This window comes from Coturnix japonica, chromosome 9 (genome assembly GCF_001577835.2).
Source record: "Coturnix japonica isolate 7356 chromosome 9, Coturnix japonica 2.1, whole genome shotgun sequence".
Classification (NCBI taxonomy): domain Eukaryota; kingdom Metazoa; phylum Chordata; class Aves; order Galliformes; family Phasianidae; genus Coturnix; species Coturnix japonica.
In genome coordinates, this window is record NC_029524.1 from 12,159,803 (window position 1) to 12,184,937 (window position 25,135).

The 25,135-nt window shown below is 45.1% G+C and overlaps 1 protein-coding gene across 9 annotated transcripts in view; it reads right to left on the reverse strand.

Moving 5' to 3' along the window:
* Window positions 1-1,990: 1,990 nt before the first annotated feature.
* TP63 (tumor protein p63) overlaps window positions 1,991-25,135 on the reverse strand; it is a 97,393-nt gene continuing 74,248 nt past the window's right edge. For 6 of the 9 annotated variants that reach the window (XM_015871913.2, XM_015871911.2, XM_015871914.2 and 3 more), the window contains 10 exons: window positions 23,881-24,067; window positions 22,249-22,364; window positions 21,813-21,922; window positions 20,804-20,940; window positions 19,900-19,982; window positions 18,887-19,023; window positions 8,285-8,442; window positions 7,317-7,461; window positions 6,344-6,437; window positions 1,991-5,092 (listed from right to left, as the gene is read on the reverse strand). In XM_015871913.2, coding sequence (XP_015727399.1) covers window positions 4,796-5,092; window positions 6,344-6,437; window positions 7,317-7,461; window positions 8,285-8,442; window positions 18,887-19,023; window positions 19,900-19,982; window positions 20,804-20,940; window positions 21,813-21,922; window positions 22,249-22,364; window positions 23,881-24,067 — 1,464 coding nt within the window. In that variant the 3' untranslated portion in view covers window positions 1,991-4,795. Of the gene's footprint in view, window positions 5,093-6,343; window positions 6,438-7,316; window positions 7,462-8,284; window positions 8,443-10,675; window positions 15,002-18,886; window positions 19,024-19,899; window positions 19,983-20,803; window positions 20,941-21,812; window positions 21,923-22,248; window positions 22,365-23,880; window positions 24,068-25,135 lie in introns of those variants that run through there. The other 3 variants (XM_015871912.2, XM_015871918.2, XM_015871919.2) reach the window with 2 other exon arrangements.

Consider the following 25,135-nt stretch of genomic DNA (forward strand, 5'->3'; position numbering starts at 1 on the left):
AGGAAAAAACTGGAAGAAAACAGAGACCAGCACTTACACTGCCAGCATTACCCACCTCCCAGCACAGTGTGTGCCATCCTCATCCTCTCCTCCTTGTAAAACATCTCCATTCCTGCACTACAGTGGGCACCTGTCCACTGCTAGGGGCAGCTCTCCCCTTTGCTCCTATCCCACCCCAAAACCACACTACAGCCATGCTGAGCTCTGAAAGCACACAGCTGGCAGGGAGCCCCGGGGTGGCAGCACCCTGCAGGTGCACAATACAGAGCTGCAGGCGGGTGGGCCCTGGCAGGGTGCCTGGCTCCCCCACCCAGACTGGCTCAGCTGGGTGCTGCCGTGGGAGCCCCACACTGAGCTGCAGCCAAGTGCTGCTGTGGGAGTTCCTGGCCGGGAAGGTAGAGCGGATTTCAGCCCGGCTGCTGCGGGGTGATGCTGCATGGGGGAACCGTGTAGGGCTGTAGCATTCAGGGTGGAGGCGTCCCCGGCTACTACGGGAGGAACGGCCCCGGGAGCCCCGAGCGCTGCCCCGGTAGAGGGCAGTGGTGCCCCAACCGCAGCAGCACAGAACCCGTGCAAAGGAACGGGGCAAGCACAACCGGGACAGGGCAGAACCTATTTCTTTCTTTTTAACTCAAAGAAAAGAAGGAGAAAAAAAAAAGGAGAAAAAAAAAAGGAAGGAAAAAAAGGCCTGCGTGGAAGCCCCTCATCTCCAGCTGCAGGCTGTTGGAAGAGACAATGTAAGCATCTCCCTCATGCTGTCATAGTTGGTAGCAGCCCAGGTGCCTGTAATAAGTGCTAAGCACGCCAGGAGGCACCCACCTGGTGCCAGAGCATTCAGCCCTAGTGATGGGGGATGTGGCACAGCCTAAAGAGCCACGGGCTGCAGAGGTTATGGTAGTAAAGGAAAAAAAGACAACAAAACTTCATACCTGTGAAGGAATTATCTTATTAACCAAAGGCAAGAATCCAGCAGGTCCATATGGATGGTGAAAAGCAGCAATGATAAACATAAACCCTTGCCGTAACATAAGAAAAAGTTATTAATCCAGCAATGGTTCACAGCAGACAGCTACTGCAATCAATAGCAAACACATTTCAAGCTTACCTGGTTCACAGAAACTAAAATCCTCTTTTACCCGATTCAGGTAGCTCATCCGGAGCCATGGAGCTGAAACAGCAAGTTCCTGCACCTCCCAGCAGCACCTCTCTCCCTGTGGGCAGCTTATGAGCTTTTATGCCACATTCAAGCACCCAAAGGCTGTCAGAGCAGAATCCGGGGTGGAACGATGCTTCCAGGCAGCAATACCCAAAGGCTTCTCTGACCCTTTGGCCAAAAGAAAGAGCAGCAGCGACAAGAAATGAAGGAAATCAGAGAGGTGGTCCCTGCCAAATGGTTAACATGGAATAACTCCCATAGGGAGGAATGGAGTTTTCCTCCTGAGAGATCTTTATAGGGGATGGTTGTGTTCTGTTTTTAAATGGACCTTTTGTTGCCCTCCTGAGCCCTTTCACAACCTCAGGAAAGCTGTGGGAGGCAGATATGGTGCTCTATGCAGAAGCCACTGGATGGAGCCAGGCTGTTATTGTGAAGCTCCATCTGACTCAAGACTCCAAAACTTGCAAGCTGAAGCACTAAATTCAGACATACAGACATACCCACTTACACTGGAAAAGGGGAAGTCAGCTCAAGGGAAGTAGGCACAGAGGGAAGTTTCCCTCTCTGGAGTCTCTGCAGGGAGGCAGATGCCTTCCTGGTGCAACTTAATGAGCCTAATAGGAGAAAGCACCAAACCACCTCCTCAGCCCCTGCACTGGGCCAAGTGAAGACTGCAGAAGCAGCCACCAATAAGTGCCTATGGGGATTAAAGGGTACGCACACAGAGGTGACACTGTCACAGTCCCAGCTGCCCATCTGGATAAGCAGCAAAGGCTCCTGCTCATTTCCAAGGAGGCGCACAGGCAAGAAAAGAAGCTGCTTGGGAACGGGGTGTCGTTTTCAGTTTGGCTTTTATTTTCATTGACTTCAACAACAAGGCGTTCCAAAACAGACACAAGACCTGATAGAGGAAACACTGTCATTACTAGAAGCATCAGTAGATTCTCAGCTCAATTAACCCATAGGCTTTGATGTATCAAAACAACAATAACAACAACAACAAAAGAACAACCAACAACAACAACAATCACAGCTCTACAGGGGAGGGTAAAAGCTGCAGCTGTTCAGACTCGCTTGAAGATTCCAGTTACACAGAAGTGCGCTCCATAGTGGTACAAAGAAAGGTTTTCACAGCATATATTTTAATCTCTAGCGATGCAGCTGCAAAGCTCCATCTCACCACTGAACTGAAAAGCAGATAGTGACAATTTTGTGCCCAGACTTTGGGCAAAGCATTAACTTTTATAGTAGTCAGAAGCTTGTTCCTAGAACGAAGGTGTTTTTTGCATCAATATTTTACAATACTGAAGCAGCTCAGAAGGATTACACCAACAGAGATGCAAAACCACAGAGGGCACAAAAACCTGGTTCTCCCCCTCCTCTAGAACTTGCAAAGTACCCGCACTAACACTGCCCTGCCTAACACTGCCCCGCTGAATTAATTCTTGCCTGGAGTCAGGAGGAGGCTGACTCACTTTTGTAGCATACTAGAAGAAAAAGAGACATAGTAAGAAGTTTTCACACTGAGCACGTGAAATACTTTGAAATCTAGGACGCTGCTCTTTGAAGTGTTACAAAACAAAGTGATAAAACAGGCTCTCAGTACCTGCCCCTTCCCCTCAACTGCGAAGTAACACAGGAATCTCAGTATGAAAAAATACAAATATATTTGTCCAGGGACAAGTCATTTGTTACAAGGCGTACTGTAAGCATTCCGGCATCAAAATAATAATTAAAAACAGAACAAAAAAAAACCAACCAAACAAAAAAACACGTTTTATTGTGGTTCTGTCACACCCGGTAGCCCAAGAAGAAATAATAATTAAAAAAAAAAAAGGCATGTTATGCTGTAGGAAAAAAATTACACGTACAAAAAAATATCTATGTACACACTTTACAGGGTAACCATCTTGCATTACCGTTCAGAGCTATCCAAAAATAGGCTTGCACAGTTAACAAAAGGCAGTCTTTGAATGCAACTTGGCACAAGGGAGAGATGGGGGAGGATGCTAACCATGCTACATCCACATAGAAGCACACAGCAGGGCCCAGGAAAAAGCCACTGCACTGCAACCAGATTGGTTGGTTGTAACAAGGTAAGAGGACAAGTTATTTAAAAGCTGCTTATTCTATCTCTTTCCCCTGTAAAGAACCAAACAACAAACAACTGTCAGACTTACTGTTAGCAGTAAAAGCCAACTTGAAAGCAGCCATGCTTAACTGAGCCTCTTTAGATTTGTTTCCATACGTCAGCCTCTCTACCTTGGCCAATATAAATGTGAAAATACGTAACTCTGTTCAGTTGCTCGTCCACAGTATCACTGGCAGTCATAGAGGAAATGCCTCAGAGCACAGCTGCTGTTTAACCAATGAAGAAAAACAGAAAAAATCATTTCAGTTCATGTAAACAGGACTTTTTGCAGTAGCGGTACCAAAGAACTGGTGCTTGTTCCAAGGCTGTTGGAAAAGATACAAATATTTATTATATTTATTTATTCTCCACTTCCACTTGCTGATCATGTAGTCACCAGCAACAGAACAGACTCCAGTCTATTGCAGGCATTGCTAAGGACAGCTCTGCCTTTAACTGGCAGGAAACCAACCTCATGTGGTCTACATAAAGGACTGCCTGGGTTTAAAGCGGCCAAAGCCCTGCGATCAGCGTGTAGCTCCTGTTTTGTCCTCTGTTCAACTGGAGGACAGGCAGGCAAATCCTTCTGCTAAACTAACCATCCTGCTAAACTAACCAGGCAGCGTATATTGCAAAGCCTAATTCTCTAGCTTAAATGTCAGTAGTAGTACAGAATGGTGAACACTGGGTGGGGGACAAGGCTGAATTGCCAATGGCTGCATTTGTATTTATAACCTGAAATAAGCAAACCAGGAAATGCAAGGAAGTCTACATTCAAGATGAGAAGACAGCAGGTTGTTTTTTTTTAACCTGTAGAACACAAAGGAATGGGAAAAAGTGGGTTGCAGGTGGTCGTAAGCGCTGGCCTGTCCAGCAAAGTGCACGTGCTGTCTCCGCTGGAGAATATTACACATAAACAGAGCACTGAGCTCTGTGGGAAGAGGCTGTTTAAGTGCAATGTTCAGCAGACCAATTCCCATTTGGTTTTTGGGATGAACTGTCAGTTTTGGGTTTAGCAACTTTGGTCTTTTCTTTCTTGAACTTTTGGGTTTTTTGGTTTTTTTGGTTTTTTTTTTGGTGGGGCTTTTTAAATCTTATTCTAACCATCCCGCTTTTCAAAATGGGATTGCTGGATGAGAGAGACAGCTTGCAGGTCAGGACACTCACAAGGTGTACGAGGGTTGGAAAAAAAATTCAAGGAAAGAAGCCCTCTTCCCACCCAAAAAAAGGAAACCATGAAACAAGAACGACACCTTCTTACAAAGGCCGACATCTTTGGAGGAAACACCACCCGCCGTCCCCCTTCGCTCAGCTCCTTCTGTTGCAAGAGAGCTGGGGTGAAGGTCGCGGTCCAGGAACATGACCTAGACAGCATCAAGGGCATAAGTAGCGTGAGCAAGCAAGGAGGCTCCCGCCGCCCTCCATCTAGGGACGCAGTAGCAGAAGTAAGACAAATGAAGGGCTGAGCAGTTCGTGTCCGAGGCGGGGTGGAGTGGTGATGGTGGGGCTCACTCCCCTTCCTCCTTGATGCGTTGCTGTTTGTTGCGCCGGGCATCCATGTCGAAGTTGAAGTCATTCCACTCATCGCGGGGTGGGAAGGAAATGGTCTGGCGGAGAGTGAAGCGGACCGCATCGATGACTCGCTCCCCACGGGTCTCACTGGAGCCCACGCTGACAGTGGAGGCCCCGCTGGGGGTACGCAGGAGGTGGGGAGGAGAGGAGAAGTCATGGAGCTGCCGGTGGTCCAGGATGCCCTTCCAGATGGCATGGCGGAACTGCTCTGGGATCTTGAGGCTCACCAGATCCTGCAAGGCAAGGAGCAGGGCTTAACGGGGCAGTCCCTGGGCAATCCGGAGGGTCTGGACTCCGGTAGAAGCAGCCTTTGGGCCACTCTGAAAATGCTTATGGTTAACCCGTGGTAGCTGTGATGCACTACAGAAGCCACTAATCCTGAAGGTGGTTGTTTGCTGGCTCACCACTTCTGAACAAGCACATGGAGCTGAGAGGCAGCAAGGACTGATGACCCAAGGTCCATTCTGAAGTGACACATTCATGCACAAGGTATGATGACCTAAAGCTACAAGTTTAACTGGACTGTAGGCCTCCAAAACACTGTGGAGAGTTCTGCTGGTTGTCTGTGGTGGGGGGATGCTGGACTGCAGAAGTTCAACAGCTTTGAAAACTTCAGTGTTTATTTCAAAGCCTGCAAAAGGATTTTACAATTAAAGTTTGGGCTCCGGTATTCAAAGCTCTGGGTCTGACTCTATCGAAACTGCCTTCATTACTTGAACAAACCCAAAATTTAAGACAGAAGCCTAAACTTGAAGAGATATTTGGACTCTGAGGCCCTGTATTCTCTATTGGGTACATTACCTGAGGGCAGCATTACCTAATTCCAGGAAATAGGATATTGGCTTTTGAAAAAAAAAAAAAAAATTAGCAACCAGCTTTGGTTAATTTGGGTCAGCTTTTCTAATTAGTGCACCAGCAGAAGGCAGGCAGCCCAGTCTAGGAAGCATCATAGCCTTGCAAAGTCTTGGGGCAGAAATGGGAAGGCCAGCTCTCCAGAGAGCTGTGGCGCAGGAGAGGAGGAAGCAAACCCGCAGCAAGAGCCATGCAAGAGAAAGGAGAGCTGGGCTGAGATGCCAGCAGCAAGGGAAGATTGTTAAGGCAAGGCCAGAGAACAGGAGCAGGGAAGAGAACAGACCACTTTTGGACAGCCTACTTGTCTGCAGGCGAGTGAGGTGTTTCATGGTGGTGTAAACTGAAACCAAGCCTTGCAGAATTAACAGGCATGTGGGCTGGGGCCGCTCTGAGGGCTAAAAAGGACAGCAGTGGGGAGGAAGATGTATTCTCTTTGTGCTAGGCAAGGCAGTTACAGCACTAGTGCTGGCATTGTGTCCAGCCTCTTTTTACCTGCCAGTAAGTCCTCCCTGGTGTGCAACAGCCTTAAATCCAACAAATCACCAAAAATAAAATACTGAGTCTGGATTTCTGACTTGTTCTTACATCAGGGCCAAGAGTGCAAACAAAGGAAATGGTGAGGAGTTACTTACATCCATGGAGTAATGCTCAATCTGATAGATGGTGGTCAGCCCTTGGGTCGTGAAATAATCCACACAGGATGAGCAGCCCAACCTCGCTAAGAAGCTGCAGAGGAGGAAGGAAGGAAGGAGAGAGAAAAAAGGATCACCCTGGCTGCAACAGCCCAAACCACAGAAAAACCAAACACACAGCCAACCTGCAGCAACAGGAGATGAAGCTTTTACCCTTTCTTGACCTTCTCCAAGACATTCCAGGCCAGCAAGCCACATCACTGCCATATAAAATGAATGAGGGAGTCTTCTAAGCTTGCTGCCTAGCAGACAACCCTCGTGACAGCGCCTCACAGTAGTCAAAAGCTGATGCGGCAACCCAGATCTTGGGGCAGGAAGGCTTGTAAGATCCTTTCTGCCAGCTCACTTCACCCAGAAGGTGGCTGAGCCCATGGTAGCACATCACATAGATAGAGGTTGTCACCAAAGCAGTTGTTTTGGCACTCAGACACATCACACATCCAAAGTAATTCACATCAGCATATTTCTGTCTGAGCAGAAAGGACCATGGGGAGCACCTTTCAACCTGTTCAGCTTAAGGGAGGGCAAAGGGGCCACATCAATAGAGAGGTTGGATGTATTTCCGACCCCAGTCAGAGCTTACTGCAAGTACACAGGAGAAAAAAATACTAATGTCAATAAAAACATCTGCAAGATCCCCTGTTTTAGTGCAGGATGCCCTCAGCTCCACCAGTCCAGCAGATGCTGCATCCCTTGGCTTTCATGCAGTCCTTCTGTCCCTGTTTCTCTCAGTTGCTCAGAAGCGGGGGTTTGAGGCTTGGGTGCCCAGACAGTGCCAGCCTCAGGACTGCCAAAACCACCAGATCCAGTGCTCCAGGAGAATGGGGTGAGGAACCCAGCAGGGCCCTTCAGGTTCCCAGCATGAGGCCTCTGCTCCCCAAAGGTAAGAAATGTGCAGCCTGCTTCTGCTCACCTGACAATGCTGCAGTCTGTGGGGTATGGAGGAGGGGGAGTGCAGTGGGACGTCGAAGGCATGGAGAGGGGAGGAGGCAGCGCCTGCGTGGGGCTGAGGCCATTCATGTCGCCAGTCATGGACATATGGGTGCCCATCATGGGAACTAGAGGAGAGAAGGAGGAAGCACATTGTTATTGAAACATCCCTGCACACCCTGCTTCACTTCCAGCACAATCACGGCCCAAGAAGCCTTGAACCCTTGCAGAGCATGCTCCTGAGAAATTTAAGGCCTCAATGATGGCACAAAGACCAGATGACATACAGTTCTTCTGCTGCTCTCCCCTTACTGAACCTACTGCTGACAGCATTGCTTCTGCATCAGCTTCCCTTGCAAACAGGCTCAGTAACAAACCTCAGTGAGCTGTGGGCATCTCATCTTACTCTGCTGCAGGAAAGGAGCGGAACTGAGCCAGCGAAGTAACCCAATACAGAAGCCAAACAGCTTTGTTTCCAGAGACACTGAGCACCCAAAGGGGATCAGCAACAGGTGTGGGCGAGAGCCCAGCGCTTTCGAAATACGAAAAAAAAGAAGCATCTCTTAGACCCCAGAACCATGTCTGTCATCCTGGATTTACAGGCCTGCTGAGAGCCCTTCAGCAGCCAAAAAGAAGCAGGTTACAGAGCTGCAAGCTGCAGGTATTTCCTCTGAAACTAAGAAGTGCCTTAACTGAAGTGAGGGAAAAAAAGTTGGCCAACATTTCCAACTCCTCTGCTGGGAAAGAAAGATCAAACAAGCCCTGAAAGACAGATTGCAGCACAGCCAGACAGATCTACATTGAGATGGGGCTCTGTCATACTTGTGAGACTCAAAGCAGGATGCTGGGGGCCTAGAAAAGGCAGATATTTTCCATGTGGCACCTCAGAGATACTGAGTCTCCTTCCCTACATTAGCAGAGAATGTGCAGAGAACAGGAAGGGTCTCTTACTGTTTGTTCCCATGCCGTCAGGGATGGTGGTTGGGGTCAGTGCGTTGCGCTGCTGGGGGTTTATGAGCTGGCTGACCGAGGGCAGCTTGTTCATGCTGTTCATCTTGCTGAGCGGTGGAGAGTTGGAGCCGTAGGATGACTGTGACTGAATGGAGGTCCTGCGAAACAAAGAAGTATTACAATAGGAATCACAGCATTTGATCAAGAGTGCACATCCAAGTGAACACGTTTTTCTGTTTGAGGCAGTGCTGAGCTACTGCTAGTGAAATTACCAACAGCATGGGAGAGCTGTAGCTAAATATCACCAGAGGGAGAATCAACAAGAACTAAGAATTCTGGGGATATAAAGTACAAAATAGTGAAACGCTGAAGAAAAGAGCAGCTTTGCTTTAGGTTCTGATATTTTCTTTAAGCAAAACATTTCCACACAGCTTTTACTGTTGAAGAGAACATACACAAAGCCAGATAATAGTTGCCAGAACTTGGAAAAAAAAAATATTTCCACGCTAAGCTCTCTGTGGTCAAATGATTTTTCAAATGAAAAAGAACTGAGAAGGCCATCTCATGCCATCCTATCCCTAAAATCTGACTTCAGACACAATTTTCAGGGCAGGAAGCATTTTTCACCTTTTTTTCCCTCCAAAATTCATAGCCATTCACACAATCAAGCTATTACCATGCATGTATATTAAAAGCAGAGGCTCTTTGCTCAGGACAGACTCCCCACACCTCAAGGGTACAAGAAGCTGAGATGCAGCTTTTGTCTGTGTCAAAGAGAACTTGGCATCCAGACCCCTCAGGCTGTTTGCAGAGAGTATCAGATTCCTGCAACCATTCAACAACAGCGCTGACCTCCCTCAAGCCCAGACAGCCCCAGACTCCATCCAGCAAAACCCTGAACAGGGCCAGAAGCTCGCTGGCAAGCTCCTCCCTCCCCAGCCCCAACAGGGCTGCAATCCCACCCCGTAAGCAATCCCTGAGGCTGCTTAAGTACAGCAGTCCAACTTCCAGCTTGGGTTACGGCTGTGGCAGTCGATCCTGAGTGGGCTCTTAGCTGGAATATGCAGAACATGATCATTAAAGTGGGCCCACCAGCACACTTGGCAGAGGGCTGCCATGCCGTAAGAGCAGGTTCTCTCTCTGCACACCAAGGGCATTCGCAAGACTGGGCAAAGACACTCAGGAAGCGGGCAGACTTCCCAAACATGACATACCCTCTCAATCCTGCTGGAGATCGGTGCTCATTCAGCCACAGTGCATGTGAAAGGGTACATTCCCTCTTATTTCCCATCGGGAAACTTGTTTGTCTGGGTATAACTGGCTACACACCAATTCCCGGGAACTGGCTTTCCTTCTATGCAAAGGGAATAGTTACTGCTTACAATAAGTAAAGCGTAAAGGAAAGGTTTACTCCTGAGTAATTTATTAAAGCCTTCAGGACTCCAGGTCAAGTCTCATACAATTACACTGTCTCCAGCTTCCTGCACTTTTAAAGCTTGTGATGTTGGGTGGAGAAACATCTATGCTAACAGGCTAGAATATCTAAGGCCATGAAAAAACGTTAGCTAATTACACAATTACAGGAGGTACTGAAGGGTGTGAACTGTCCTTCGGCAGTGAAGATACAGGACAAGATCCAGCAAACTTCATAGACTCAAGGAAGTAGAAAGCACAAGAAGCTTCACAAATTAATATTAATGATGGCATCAACTCCCAGAGGGAAGTGAAACCAAGCCATGAAGTTCAGGCCCAACTTCTGAGAGCAAAGGGAACAATTCAGATCAGAGATTCCAGCTCGCCAGTTATGAAGTTGAGGCTAGCCATAAAATTTAAGTTAGATGGATACCATCCTTAACTCAAAAGGCCTCTGGATTTAGGACTAGAATTAATGTTTCTATTTTACAAGTTCAGGAACTCAGCCTGAGCTTCAGCTGAAGTTAACATAGCCAAGTATTGTCTTAGGGCAATGACTCATGGTTCTATACCCTTTTACAGTCTGTTGGTACAAAACAAGATTCTCCAAGGAGGTCAGTAACGGGCCTAATTGTGCTCTCTATGCCACCAGCAGCGATCTCACTAAAATTAGTCTGGCTCCTTACAGAAGACCGGTAAAAAAAAACAAACAGAAGCCAACTCAAAGCACACTATGCTACATGAAGCAAATGCATACTTCACCTACACCTCACAGACTCCATTCTTAACTCATTTGTACTTGTAAGAATCAAGATTAGTTCTATGAAGACAATCAAACCCAAGCAAATAAAACAGGAGAGAAACAAAAGCATGGCATTCTTTTGTACCCATAATCATTTTCAGTTAGATGATTCAGTCCCATAAGCAGACACGTGAAAGTTCTAAGGAAAGCCATCTAGCCAAAGAAGAGTCCCAAGATAAACCAAGATGCAAAATTTTATTCAAAATTAATGTCACACATCAATATAACAACAGCCTTAAAAACACAAGAAAATGTTTTTGGTATTAAACACACAGTCTACGTGGTATCCGTGGCTTCATTTAAAATATATTGCTTTTTTTCTTTTTTTAAAAATAGATATTATAAGAATGTCATGCACAGTGATTTTCATTAAAATCACACTTACTACATCTCGAGAAAGATTAGAAGTCAGAGCATTAACATTTCTTTGATATCAATGCCAATGAAATGCATTTTAATATCAAGGTATAAGGACTTCAATTAAGAGACTATTATACTTCTTGGAACAGCCTGATACAAAAGGCACTGAGTCACATTCTGCAACTGATTTTTCTCTCTTCAAGTGGCAAGGTAATTATTTATCCAGTAAGATTTGTAGTTATGCAAGCTTATATGAGGGCAATCAACTCTCATGCTTCAAGGCACATACTGATCATCTCAAGAGGTCAGGAAGGAACTTACTCTCCCACATATTAAGCACAGTTCAGTTCACAGGTTACCTTATATAATTCTGCGCTTTCCCAGCTCAACGGGTATCAGCCCTTTACCGGAGGTAGGAAACTGCTTGGATAGACCAATTATCTGATTCAGTAGGAGTCCTCATTAACTTTAGATAAGCACACCATAATGTAAGCAGCATTAATGTAAATGATGAAGTTTCACTAAGTGCAAGAGTAGGACAGCACAGAGTTGGAGAGTAAGAATTCACCCCAGCCCCATTGCCTACAGTTTGCTGTCCCTGAAGACCCAAAGCTATTCACAGAGACCCAAGTGGAGTCAAGGTTGCCCAGTCCTGGGCCTGCTATTCCTTATGATGGCCACAGCAAGGACAGAAGGATTACACCCTAAGTTCACATACAGTTTGTATGCCCAGGAACAACATTTTTTTTCAAGTAGAGATGCCCACTGGGTTGCATAACCTTGGGATGTCAACATGTCTAATAACAACACAAATAATACAGATGCTCAGTTGCACTCACCCATTTATAAGGCTCATGAAACAGGACACTAAGAAGCAGAGATACCCTTGTTCTTCACATCTCAGAAAGGTGCAGTTTTAAGCAACCAATAGTTCATCTTTTCAACCACGAAAGTGTTTTGCATGTTTAGTACCCAACTGAGAGCATTGGAAAGGAGACGCTCTGACTGTCACAAAGCAGACAGCAGCTACAGCACAGGGATAAGGGTGGAACTAATAATTCCCACTAGATATCAGGTTTGGGAATTTCCCAACATAAGCAGTGGATGCAATATGCTCTTCAGGGATCACAGCTGTATGTGGATATACATTAACTAGTTGACAAAGACTGACACAACCTGACTGACAAGGCCCAGTATTAACTGGTTATTCCTTGAAAGGCTATTGCTTGTTTGAAATAAAAGGAGAAAAATCAAAAAGACAGCTGGTTGGGAAAAGGGTTTTGTTCTTTCGTTCAGCTGCAGAGGACAGATGGAAAAAGCAATTTCAACTACTTCCAGTTTGAGGTTATTTGATGGAAAAAGCTGCACTTTCTAAGATAATCACTTTCTAGCTGGAGAGCAAACAGTCACCGTTAAGACCATCTTCACAGTCATCTACTTCTAAATACGGAGTACAAACAGGAAAACCTTTCCAGTGGGATCCAACTAATTCACTTGCTTGTTTTGTGCAAGTCCCAGGTGCTGTATTTGCACTGCCCACAGTGGTGCAAGAGTTCTCCCCACAGGCAGACTAAACAATGAACCGAAGCATCAGCTGGGATCTCCTGATGGTGGGCTGTGGCTGACACCTTCTGATAGTTTGCCTCCTCAAACTCACTACCAGGCAGGCCTTGAAGCAAAGCTCTTGTTATTCATTATATACCCTTATCCTTTTTATTTACTTCATCCCAGCATTTCCACATTGCCATCAATAAGCAGACAGAACCAATGTAATGAACTTGACTTGGAAGGACAGACCAACGTTGCCAAGCATATTCCCACATTTGGGCTGTATATGCAGTTCAGATTCTATGTGTGAATACTGAGAATAAGCAGTGCCTTTCTTGTTCCAAATAAAAAAGCACAGAGAGAAAATTATCTTTTCTGTGATCTTGAAGTACTCCCTGCAGTTCTCAGACAAAGTGAAGAGGTACTTGATTTGAATGATTTTATATAAAGAACAATGGTTGAAGTGCAACTGTATGAATAGTAAACTGCTGGTGTTTAGTTATTAATCACTTTTTTGGGGCTCTTCTACACCAGCTCTCCCCCACACTCTTATGGTATAAGTCATCTCATTAAGCCAACAAAGGACATATCCAGAGATAGAATACAGCTCTCAAAAGAGATTTTGGAGCGAGTCATCGCCTGCTTAGATCACAGCTCTGCTGCCTGGAAGCAGATGATGAGATGTTCACAGATAAGAGATCTCCCACTGCATCAGGCCTCCTCTTTCTTTGTGGGTGGCCAGGAGCCCCGCTCTGCATTTGAAAGGCATCTTTTCTTCAGGCTGTGCCTAACCAGAAGTGTATCAGTGGTGGGTACACACCTGCCTCAAGTAAATCCAGTGCGGAGCTACAGATACACAGCTCCCCATTAGTACTGATCCAGCCCCCAATTCACAGTTCTTCCCACAAGCAACTGATCCCTGATGTGCATCCAAGCTCTGCTCTGTGACTGCCATTGATGTGGACAAACACCAGCACACAGGAAGCTCCTTTCCCAGAGCACCCCTCAGTAAGCTTTTTACATTTCTACTTTCCACAGCCATGAACACTGGACGGTTCCCCAGATGAGATGCTACTGACTGAGAACATGAAGGACACTTTTCTATCAGCATTAGGCACCATTCTTTGTGAAGATAAGCCACAGCAGGCATCTCCTCAGCTCCCTTCTCATCTCCAGTATCTCCTCCCAGAGCCATAATCGACAATACCAGTGTAATTCCATGGCATGCTTTACTTGCCTGTTCATCATTCTTCCTTTGTGCTGATCTGGGTTTGGCACTTAGACATTAACCTTCTAAAGAACACAAATCTTGTCAAGCCCCATTAAAACACCTTTCAGAGGTAATTTGACACAAGCAATGCGAAAGTTTACAAGTCTTTGTTGATAAAGGGTCTCCTATGCAGAAACTGCTAGTTCAGTCCACTTTATGGACCCACTAAGCAAAAGCAATGGTTGCAAGATTACAGGGCAAAGCAGGCATGGCTTAAGGCCATCAGGGTGAGCTATCTCTAACAGATGCTGGCACTCTTCTCCTTTGAGATGAGGACTGTAGTGAAGGCTGCAATGTAGTAAGCTTAATGAAAGAACATCTAACAACCGCTGAAAGTCTGCATGGAAAGGGGCGAGCTCTGAACTTTGGGCAAGCTTTACACAGGTTGAGCAATGATCAGATTTGGACAGACTGCCCGTTACACTCTCAGACACAAGGGGACAGGGACACTGGGTACATGTGGATGTCATTACACAGCAAGACTCCAACTTCATCTTCACCGTGTGCACTTGGACTGAGCTTATGAGAGCCAGGAAGGAGCTTTCTAAGTTCAGCACATCTAGACAAAGCCCAGAAGTTTCATTGCAAAGTCTGACAGCGTCATCCAGCCTTCCCTGTCTTTTTTTAATCTAGTTTAAATCAGACCTTTTATGATTAGAAATAGAAGGAAACAATTCATAATACCAAACTAGAGGGCATTTCTACAGGGGAAAAATGACTTAATCAGTATCAACATAGTTACTACCTCCCTCTGTCCAGCAGTACAGATACTTCAGATAATTGCACTATTACTGCATAAATGGCATTAAAACAGGCCTAACAGAGTAGCACAGACTTCAAAACATCCCACCCTCCTCCTATTCCCACCCAGCCCCATTAATACTTTCTTAAATTTATACAAGACAAGGCATTTTAAAATTGAGACCTGCTCAGAGAAACCCCACTGTGTTTCACAAATACAGAAGTTAACAGGAAAGAGGTTACAAAAACAAGAAGGAAAAAGTTACACCAAGACAGACAACATCGTGGTTCCAGACCTCCCAGTGCCACCAGCTACAGCTAAGAGATCTGTAGAAGCGTCTGTTGTTTTGGCAAAGTTTGAGTCCCTTCAGGAGATTACTCTCACTATGTACTGTTGCTATCAGGCTGTATATTTGTCCCAATGCTCCTAGTCCCATGAGCCGGGCAAAGCCAGCCTGCCAGCTCCATTTATGGATATACTGATGGTTTTGGGAGGCTGGAATGTTTTAGGATGGTATCGGTCTGTTTGGGAGAGTCTCTCCTTGAGTCCACGAGTTCACTCCTGAAGCAGGCCGAAAGGAGACTGCAGAGAAGGAACCAGAGAAAAGAAGAGATGAATGTACAGGGCCATCAGACAGCAAGAGAGAAACAGCCATTTTCCACCTTCATGATCACAGTACGGACTCAACAGAGAGGATAAATTGATGTCATAGCCCCAGCAGTGAGGGTATGCAACAGGCAAATTTAGGAAGTTAGAAAACCCCAGGTGTGAGTGCTTGGCAAGAAAAAACAGCTATTTGATCTGGCAATCTGATTTCTGCATCCCAGTCACATGGATGCAAATGGTACCTGATACTGTTCCCAGCAGATCTCAAATGAGCTGAAGAAATATGAGAAGAAAAAAGTACTCAGCCAAATGCATGAGAGAAGCAGCTTCCATATAGTTCATTTCAAACCTCAGTTACTTAAAAACCAGAAGCTTGTGCTAGGGAGAGGATGGTGCCTACCGTGAATGGGTTGTACCGATTCTATCTCAGGAATTCTCCCTTTGGAAGACAGAGGGCCCTCTGCACTGAAGCTGAGGGGTCCCTGGAGCTGCCCCCTGATGCAAATGCAGCAACCCTTAGCGACAGCAAAGTGAGCACAGTATGTCTTCACATACTTAATCCCATACCTATTCTTGCTTACTTTCACCTTGGTAACGCTCTAGTTGAAAACACTGTCCAAATGCCTGGAGCTCACAACACATGCAAGCACAACACTACAAAACCAAACCATGCAGAAATCCACTAAACTTTCCACAGCAGAAATGAGAATATCAAGGTGGGGGGTATATAGAATAGAATACCTTTCCCACCAGCCTCCTGCCTGCCATGGTGAGCAACAGTTCTTGTCTCAGCTGGAACACACCAGACACTGGATAGCTGTGCTCCGTCACACCTCACTTGCAAGGTTAATCCCCTCCCATTTGGGTAATGAGCTGGGCTGCTCACTAGGATGAAAGGCTACCACTGGGTTCGGTGGCTGCAGCCTTGTTAATACGAAAGAAACAATTGCTGGAATATAGAAGCCACCTCCTTGGTAGGCAATGGAAGACTTTGCAAACTCCCTTCTAACATGCTCTGACCAATTAAAATAGACTGTTCTTAAAGCAGCAGGGTGAAAAGCCACTAGAGGAAGTCTCACTGAATATGAAAAAGTGATTTCCAGTATTCCTTGAGAACACTGACAGTAAATGCATTTTGCAGGAGGAAACTGAAGAAACTTTCCTTCCCTGTAAGAAATGGGGGCTCTAGTATCTTTGGAAGCAAAAATTTTCTGGTCAACCTTTGACAGAAAGATTTTAAACATAAGGGGCAAACCATGAAATGGAAGCCTTCTATAGGAACACACATGCTGCTCTTCACAGGATTTGGCAGTGGAAAATGAAGAACAGCAGCTTCAGAAAACAAACCAAAAAGAGCCCTTCCCCCACCTGTGATCATGAAGGTATTTGGCGTAACAGTAAATAAGAATAAAAAAGAGAAAACCATGCACAAAGGAGCAAACAGAGAGAGGAGATGAGACAGAGAAAGATACAGTCTGGCACAGAGTGAAACAGCACAGTATTTTTTATCATCTTGTGGGACAGGAAGCCGATTGTCAATAGGTTTGTCCTCCTTTTCTGTTACAGAGTTGTAAGACAGCACTGCTGGCCTGTGAAATGCATTGCTAGTCTGTATTATACGGTGTTTCCAAAAATCAGATATATATATATATATATATATTTTTTTTTTTTAATTACATTTTACCACAATAAGCATATTGCTGCTCTTCCTAACCTTCAAAAATAAAACGAAAATGTACAACATATGGTTAAGCTGAACCCATTCGCTTGCAATACTGCTCTTATCCAAGCCAACTCCTACAAAGTGCCTTCCCTCCTTATTCTTACTTATTCCTTATTTCTCCTTATTCCCTCTTATTCTTACATCAAGATCTGGAACCCTGTGGATTTTTTTGGGAGTGGGGAGGAAGGGGTACAATCATATCTATGAGTCTCGCCAGCCTAAATTTCCCTTTGCCTTCAACACATTCCTTCAGAAATTAATACACACCCTAGATTATCAAGGCCAAAGTGCTAGGAACCCAACTGCACCTAATGTTTGAAAGTGTATTTCAGTGAGGAGGACCCTATTTCATGGCAAGCTGTCAGCAGAGATCACTTCGGTAGCTCTGGACAAACACTGAAAGCTAATTCCCCCCCAAGTTCTCGGCATCCTTAAAAGTTGTTAATCTGTCTCCCCAATATCCCAGCACACTCAGCAGCTGAGAAAAATGAGTCTATAACTGGACGAATGCCAGGAGACATGCCAAAAGTTGCTTCATTAAATTAAATGGCGAGACTCACACATGCTATTCTTAAAGGTAACAAATACCAACTTCAGTTGCCAGGAACCCATCCTATTGATAGAAGAATGAAAACAGTAATTATGGCCATGCAACTGTCAGCACCAAATGAAAGCTGTCATCTGCTGCCATCCATTTCTGCTTACACAACCGTTTCTCAACTGTAGTTCAGGTGGAGCTTTGAAGAGATGCAACTGAGTGCACAAAGGCCACAATGCCTAGCAGCTAGTAAACACAAGTTATAGTGTACACAAACAGCTCAGATGACTGAATTTTATTTTTAATAAAAAGTGTCTCAAATTGCCCAGAGCCCCTGGATGCTCCAGCCATTTCAGCACAGGGCTATAACATCTCTTCAAGACTCCAGCTGACACTAAAAACACACAGGTCGAAATGCGAACATATGCAGAGATCTGGCACAAAGCCGTGCTATTGCAGAAGCCCTGAGACAAGGCCAAGGCATTGAAATGAATCCCTACAGGCTCAAATGAGACTTATGTGGTGCCTTGGCCTTGTGCTAACCTCTACAAGGGAATGAGATATACCCACAGCCTCCTGACGCGTGAGTTTACCAGGAGGAACGCACGAGATGCTAAGCACTACCGCTGGCGGCCACCTACAGCCTGGCCGGCTACGTGCTGCCACCCGATACAGCAGGTGAAGCAAGGCCTGTGAATGACACCACTTGGGGTCTGTCTGCAAACTCATTCCCTCACCCAGTCTCTGTAACTGTAAAGCATTAGGAGCAGAGGGGAAGACAGAAACCAGACACTTGGCCCTACTTCTCCCTATCCTCCTGCCACTTACAGCTCTCGAAGTAATCCTAGTAGAGCCTTGCTAGCAGACAGCGGCTGTGTCTGCCCAGATGGAAAGTTTCTCTTGCACGACATGGAGAGCCAATCACAAAGTACTTTTTGTTGTTGTTGTTGCTGTTTAAAAATGCTTTAAAAGTGCCAACAAAGTACCCTTTTTGGAAGTACCCATTGGTCAGAGAGCAATTCTTAACCATCAAACCCTTAGTCACAATCTTCTGCTTCCAGTGTTACAGCTCAGGAGATCGCAATATCTACATCCCACCAAGAGACAGTTGCCAGTGCTTCAACAACATCAGTTAAGTACAGCAGCAGTATTTAAGCACATGGGCAGGCCGGAGCTCACAGTCCCAGCTCTGTTTGCTCTTTGCAAAATGGGTCTCCAGAGAAGGGGTGGAGGGCTCCATGTTCGCTGCCATTATCACAAAGCTGGGAAAACAGCACAGCCCACCCTATGCTTCTAACCTTGGTCACATGCACGTAGTGTGTAGAAAGGGACCTGAAAGCCATCAGGACCTGTATTTAAGAAAGGAGGACTGCTTTGTCCCATTGCAAAATCCAGATCTCAAACTCACCCTCACAAGTTCTGGTACTGAAGTTTTCCTTCCTGATATTTACTTCTACCAGTTCTCAGGAGGAGTTCAACAAGCAATTTCATACTCTTGGTTAAACACTATGTCCCTATAAACACCTGTCCAGAAGCCTTCTATGTCTCTCTCCTCTCTCTCCCTTCCCCACCATGTCACTGCAAGCACATCCATACTCACTGCTTCTGGAGCAAGTGCTGGTGCTGCTGTTGCTGCTGCTGCCGGTAAGTCTCAATTGTGTGCTGGGGAAGGTACTGCATAAGTTCCAGGGACTCTTTGATCTTCAGTAGCATTTCATATGTTTCTCGTCCCCTCACCTAAATCATAGGAAGAGGGTGAAAATCCTTAAGGAACTGCATCTAAAGTGACAGCTGTAGATACAGTCAAGTAACCAGAGCAAGATGCAAACACTGCCTATACTTAACATCTAAGCAGTAAAACCGCTAAGCCTTGTGTTAGATGTACATCAGATAAATGTTGAAGAGCTGACAATCTGACATTCCAGGCTAGTGAACATCTTGGGATTGTCATCTACCTTGACATAAATCTATACCAACCAAAAGCAGTGTTCTGGTCTAAATGAAATCTGGTGATTAACTTTGACTTTTGCTTAAGAGAAAAGGATTACTAGATCTGGATGTCAAGTTTAGATCTCCCTTCTCCCCTAAGAATGCTGCCATTTGTGATTTATCCAGCTAAACGTGGCTTACAGTGAAAGCAGTTCAGTGGTCAATTACCTTCTTGCCTTTTCTGATTCTACACTTAGTACTGAGTATTTTACCTCTATCTTTCCACTGTAATGGTAGTACACAAAAGCCACAGAAGCAACCAACCTTATCAGCAAGAACACAGGATTCACTATATAATCCCTATAGAAAATTCAAGTGCTATGGACTCAAAAATGTCCCAGTTAGGTCTCCATGATGATGATTCTACCCCTGGAATATTCTCACATGCTCAGCTCAAACCAGTCTCAATTAACAGCCAATAAGATTTATTCGTTACAAATTTTGTTTGTAACTTAAACAAACAAACAAAATTAAACTTAAAATAGATGCATCTCTAGGGAAAGTATTCCACATCCCAATTCTAGCCATTGAACACAGTTGTCTGTCATGCCTGGGTGAGCAGCTGATTTGTCTCAATGCACTAAGGAGGATACTAAACACTAAGCAAAGATAGAGAGAACTCACCGGCAAGTACAAGAGCTCATCATCTGGAGAACGTCTTTTTTTGATAGATGTCATCTGTATGCCATGAGTTCCTTGTCGAAAAGCTAGAAGAAAACCAAGAAGCATTCCATTAAACTAATGCCAAACACAAACAGTGAAAGAAGTAAAAAAGGAGAGAGAAAGAGAGATATCAAGCATAAGGCTGGTGTTAACATGCAATGCTTTGAAAGGATCTCTGCCTGAACCACTCCAAAACTGTGTGCATAAATCCTGGCTTCATAAAGCAGACAACTTGCAAAGAGCCACTGGTAGATCAGTAATCCACAGTGGCATGTCAAAATGAGCATACAGAACCCACTGTGGTAATGAAAATCTCCAATTAGTCTCTCATTAAAATTTGCCTCTTTACTACGCAACCCAGAGTTATCACTGAGCACGTATGGGAAACTAAAACCGAGTTTACATCTTTTGCACTTCTGATGAGTGTGTCTGTGCTTCACAGAGTACAACAAAGGCCACTTGCCATGGGACCTCAGACACACAGCACAGTTTATGTGAAGTCTTCATCCATATTCCTGTTCCTGGAAGACACTTGCTTGAAGGATCAGGGAACAACAGCACAGTTCCAAACAAGCAGTTTGGAAGTGGTTACAGTCCCATCATCCAAGTAACTTGCAGGTGTTAGACAGAGTCACCCACTACAGTCAGAACAAACAGAACTGCTTGTAACACTACTAGGGATTGTCAAACATTTTGTAAACACCAGCTCATTTTGCAGACTGATTCACCCAGTGAAGACACACATCTAATGCCCTCCTGCTTCCAAGCCCATGCACAGGACCGCTCCATCCCCACAGCACGAGTGCCAGGGTTGCACCTGTTGACTGCGTGATCTGCAATCTGCCCAGCTCTGCCAGCTACTTACGGCGTTTCGTACCATCACCATTCTTTGTGCTGTCAGAGACTTGCTGCTTGCGGATGCTGTCCTCATCTGCTTTGCGATCTCTTCCTGGGCAAGCACAAATGCGAGCTTCAAAACATCGGCGGCCCAAGACTTGCCCACTGTGAAGAAAAGCAAGAGAGGACATCAGCTGGTGGATTAGAGAATCACCATCAGCATCCCTCACACCTTCAAGCTTACAACCAGACAAAATCTGAAGCTAGGATCTACTCCTGCTTTACTCCCTCTAGGCCAGTATTAATGAGTCCCATCTGGTAGCTCATCTTAGGTGTGGTTAGTAAATAATACACAGATTCAACACAAATTACAGGAGTGAACAGATTCAGGTTATTTATCTGCACCAATCCAAGTGTTGGCTTGATCTTCCTAAATTGAACCTATGCAGAAGGGATGACACATCAGTCAGACTTGAAGGAATCACAGAATCATTTAGGTTGGAAAAGATTTTCAAGATCAAAGTCAACCTTCAACATGACTTAAACCAAATGTGATTAGCTAGAATAGTTACTATATGCTTTGTTTTTGTTAAGTCCAACCACTGGCCTCCACCTTCTCCCTGGCAGTTTCAGAGAGATTTGCTGTATTAGTGAGAGGGCATGAAATCACCCTGCTCAGTGGACCCAGAGCAAAGCATCCAGCTATCCCATAGGAGGATTAAGTGAGATAGACGCAATGATGAGACTTATTCCATGTATTGAAACTTTTTATCTGCATCAAAAACACCCTTAGCTACTTCACATAAGAGCATGGTAAGTGCAGAGCCTGAATGGTTCACGCTAGACTACACACAGAAAACCCAAACCTCACAAGTGTCAGTCAATATCCAGTTATTGGGCAACTCCTACCTGCCAAGATTTAAAAATGTTCCATAACTCCTAAAATCAAATATCCCTAAGGACCTTGCAATGCTGCCCTGAGCAAAAGAAGAGCCAGAAGGCCATCTCACAAGCTACATTTGTGATGCACTACTTACTCTCTGGTTTCCAGCGTGACAATGATGAGAATTGGCCGACGGTTCATCCCTCCTACGCAGCTACTGTTACACATGAAGTTGTACAAGACTGTTGTGAACTCGGTACCAACCTGGATGAGATGGGACAAGACAAGCCAAAGAGATGGTGAGTGGAAAGCTCTGCTTTTTCTAGCTATCCCTCTGAAGATCCCTCCCACTCTCACAGCTGTGCAATAACTGGGCAACCACCAAGTCTTCCCCACCATAAGGCTTCCTTAAAGTAAAAAAAAAAAAAGAAATAAAGAACTCATCCTCTCAAGGGATGAAGAGAGTGTTTAAAACCCCATTTCTGATGAAGAGGGATTAACTGTGATGAGGACAGAGCATGTACAAGATCTTGTCTCCTTTGGCTACTGTTTGAACTCCAACCTTTTTGCATGCTGAGATCACAACGTACCTGGGGTGGCTCATATGGGACCAACACACTCTGTCTCCCTGTGATGGGGTCTTCCACATACTGGGCATGGCTGTTTCCTTCCACTCTGATCAAGTGGCTAGGAGGTGCAATCTGCCCTGCAAGGGCAAGGAGACAAAAACATTACTGCGTGACAAGTTGAAGTGCAGGGCAGCAAGGAAGTGAACATGACATTTCTAGGCCCCTTTCCAATATTATAAAAAAAGATTCCCCTCCTTCCTGCAAATTGTCCTTAGTGTTTCTACAACATAGTTAAGTTCTGAAGAAAGAAGCCTGTTTCAGGTTCACCTAAAGAATTCAAAGAATCATAGAATGGTTTGCATTAAGAAGGGACCCTTAATACCATCTAGTTTCAATCCCCCTCTTATAGGCAGGGATATCTCCCTCTAGATAGGTTGCTCAAAGCCACATCCAGCCTGGCCTTGAATACTTCCAGGGTAGGGGCATTCACAACCTCACTGAGCAGCCTGTTCCAGTACCTCACCACCCTCACAGTAAAGGATTTCTTGCTGATATCCAGTCCAAATCTACTTTCTTCTAGTTTAAAACCATTACCCCCTCGTCCTGTTGCTGCATGCCCTCATGAAAAGCCCCTTCCAACTCATTTTGCCTCTCAATTCGTGTTTGAACTGTTAATTTCTTACTCAAAATACAGCGTATTTTGAGAAAAAATAATTTCAAAACACAAATTCAGCATTTGAATTGCATTCCTCCTTAAAAGTATGCCATCAAACCAAGTATAAACTCTCAAAATAACATTCAAATTCTGTCAAAAGCATTTTAACACAAGAACCTATTACAAAGAGCTGTCTCACTTCATGCTGACTTTCATATCCCAAGTCCCTGCTTGTTTTTATGCTTGTCTAGCTGACCACACTGTACCCAGCCAAGGGATCCAGGCTCCTGAAACATCCTGTTAACTGACACCACTTTCTTTTTACAGTAGGAGGTGAATAACGCACGTAGAATAAAACAGATGCTCAGCTGAACTTAGGTGAACTTAAGCAGCCACAGAAAAATGGAGTCTAGCTCATGAGATTGCAGAAAGCCTTGTGACATTTTTAAAACAGCTACTACTTCACTCATATGAGAAGAATCAAGATTAAAACGTGATTACTGAACTGATAATGTTAAGCATACGGGAAGGCTGCCTGCAGTTGATGCTGGCACTTAGTGTTATCCTGCTAGAGATAAACAGCCCCTCTGTCTTTGAGGCGTGGATTAAGGACTGGAGATGATATTGCACCCTGTTACTAGATCCCTGCCCCAGCAACATGGAAGCTCATTCCTGAGCACAAAAACAGCTGCTTCTCATCGAGGGAGCACAAGCAGAGTGGGGAAAGGCAGCCAGAAGGGCACTGCCTGCCACAGGGACAGACATCCATCCAACCTGGGCAGGCATGAGGTTTATTTCTGTACTTTCTTCTCAAGGACATGCTTGCACAGGAATAACTGAAGCACAGGACCAAGCATCCTGCTAAGCGCAGGGAGAAAAAAAGCCATACGAACCACTGCAAGGAGATCTGCTTCCAAAGGCTTGCAGTAGAACTGCTGCAAAACCCTAAGACAAGTAGCTTTGGAAAGGGACTGCGAACAAAAGCACTGCCCTCTTACCTTCGTTGAATTCCCGGCTCAGTTCATGGTTTGGGCAGCGCTTGACCACTTCAGTGACATGCTCTGCTTTCTTGTAGACTGGCATAGCCCGGATGACGGCTCCCTGGGGTGGTGGGGTCATCACTTTGATCTGAATGGGGCATGTCTTGGCAATCTGGCAGTACAGCTTCTTCAGTTCAGTGGAATACTGAATGAGGGGAAAAAAGGGAAAAAGAGCAAGAAAGTCAGGATGGTCAGAAAGAGAAATGGAGGCATACCAGAAGAATGGGGAGAGATTTATACACAAGCCAAATGCACTAGCTACTGCACATGCACTGCATTTGTTCAGAGAACCATAGAGTCTCAGGATCATAGAACAGCTTGAGTTGGAAGAGACCTCAAGGATCATCAAGCTCCAATCCCCTGCCACACTTCCAAACAAGTGACAAACTCTAAACCTTTACTTGTTTTAGCAAAGTGGAACATAAGACTAACACTTAATTTTTCCAAAGACAAAAGTGTTCAAAAATAACTGTGCTGTTATATGGTCAAATACAATCCTTATTGCACTGGAAACAACACATGTAAAGTGATTTATCCTGATTTGTTAAAAGCCCTCCTGGTTTTGAAATTGGAATAAAAACCATGAAGCCTGGAACTGAATAGTATTTGAAAGCAAAACCCTGACCAACCTGAGGGTTATGCCAATCTGACCTCTCAGTTATCTTTTGAAAGTATCTCATTACTATGCTGAGTAACCTGTATCAGTCTCCTCACTTCTAGTCTTGAGTACCGTATTCACCAAGGCAGAGAAGAAGTGGTGAAATAACACACACACAGACCTCAAAGCTCTGAGGAGTGAAAACATCTCAAAAGATCCAGTCCATGCTGGGACCTGGAGCATAACTCAGGAGCTGGTTCCAAAAGAGAGGCAGTCACCATCCTGGGGGTATGTAATGAACACCCAGAGCTGAGACACTCCTACTCACTGTGCTAGTTCACAGCATATTAGATTCCCTTTTACGACACTCTTGCACTGACGTGCTGGCGCAGCACATCCCCAAACTGTGTTCGCATCTGGAAACCTTTACTCAGCAAAATGTGTGACTTCAACATGGGTTGAAGTCACTGGTTTCTGTTTAGAAGCTCTAGCTGAGTTAAGTACACACATTTAGCAGGAACAGTCACAAGGAAACTCTTGCACGGTTCACTACACTGCCACCCTAAACCATTTTTCTAGATGCCCCCTGTGCAATAGACTCTCCACCCTTCTCTG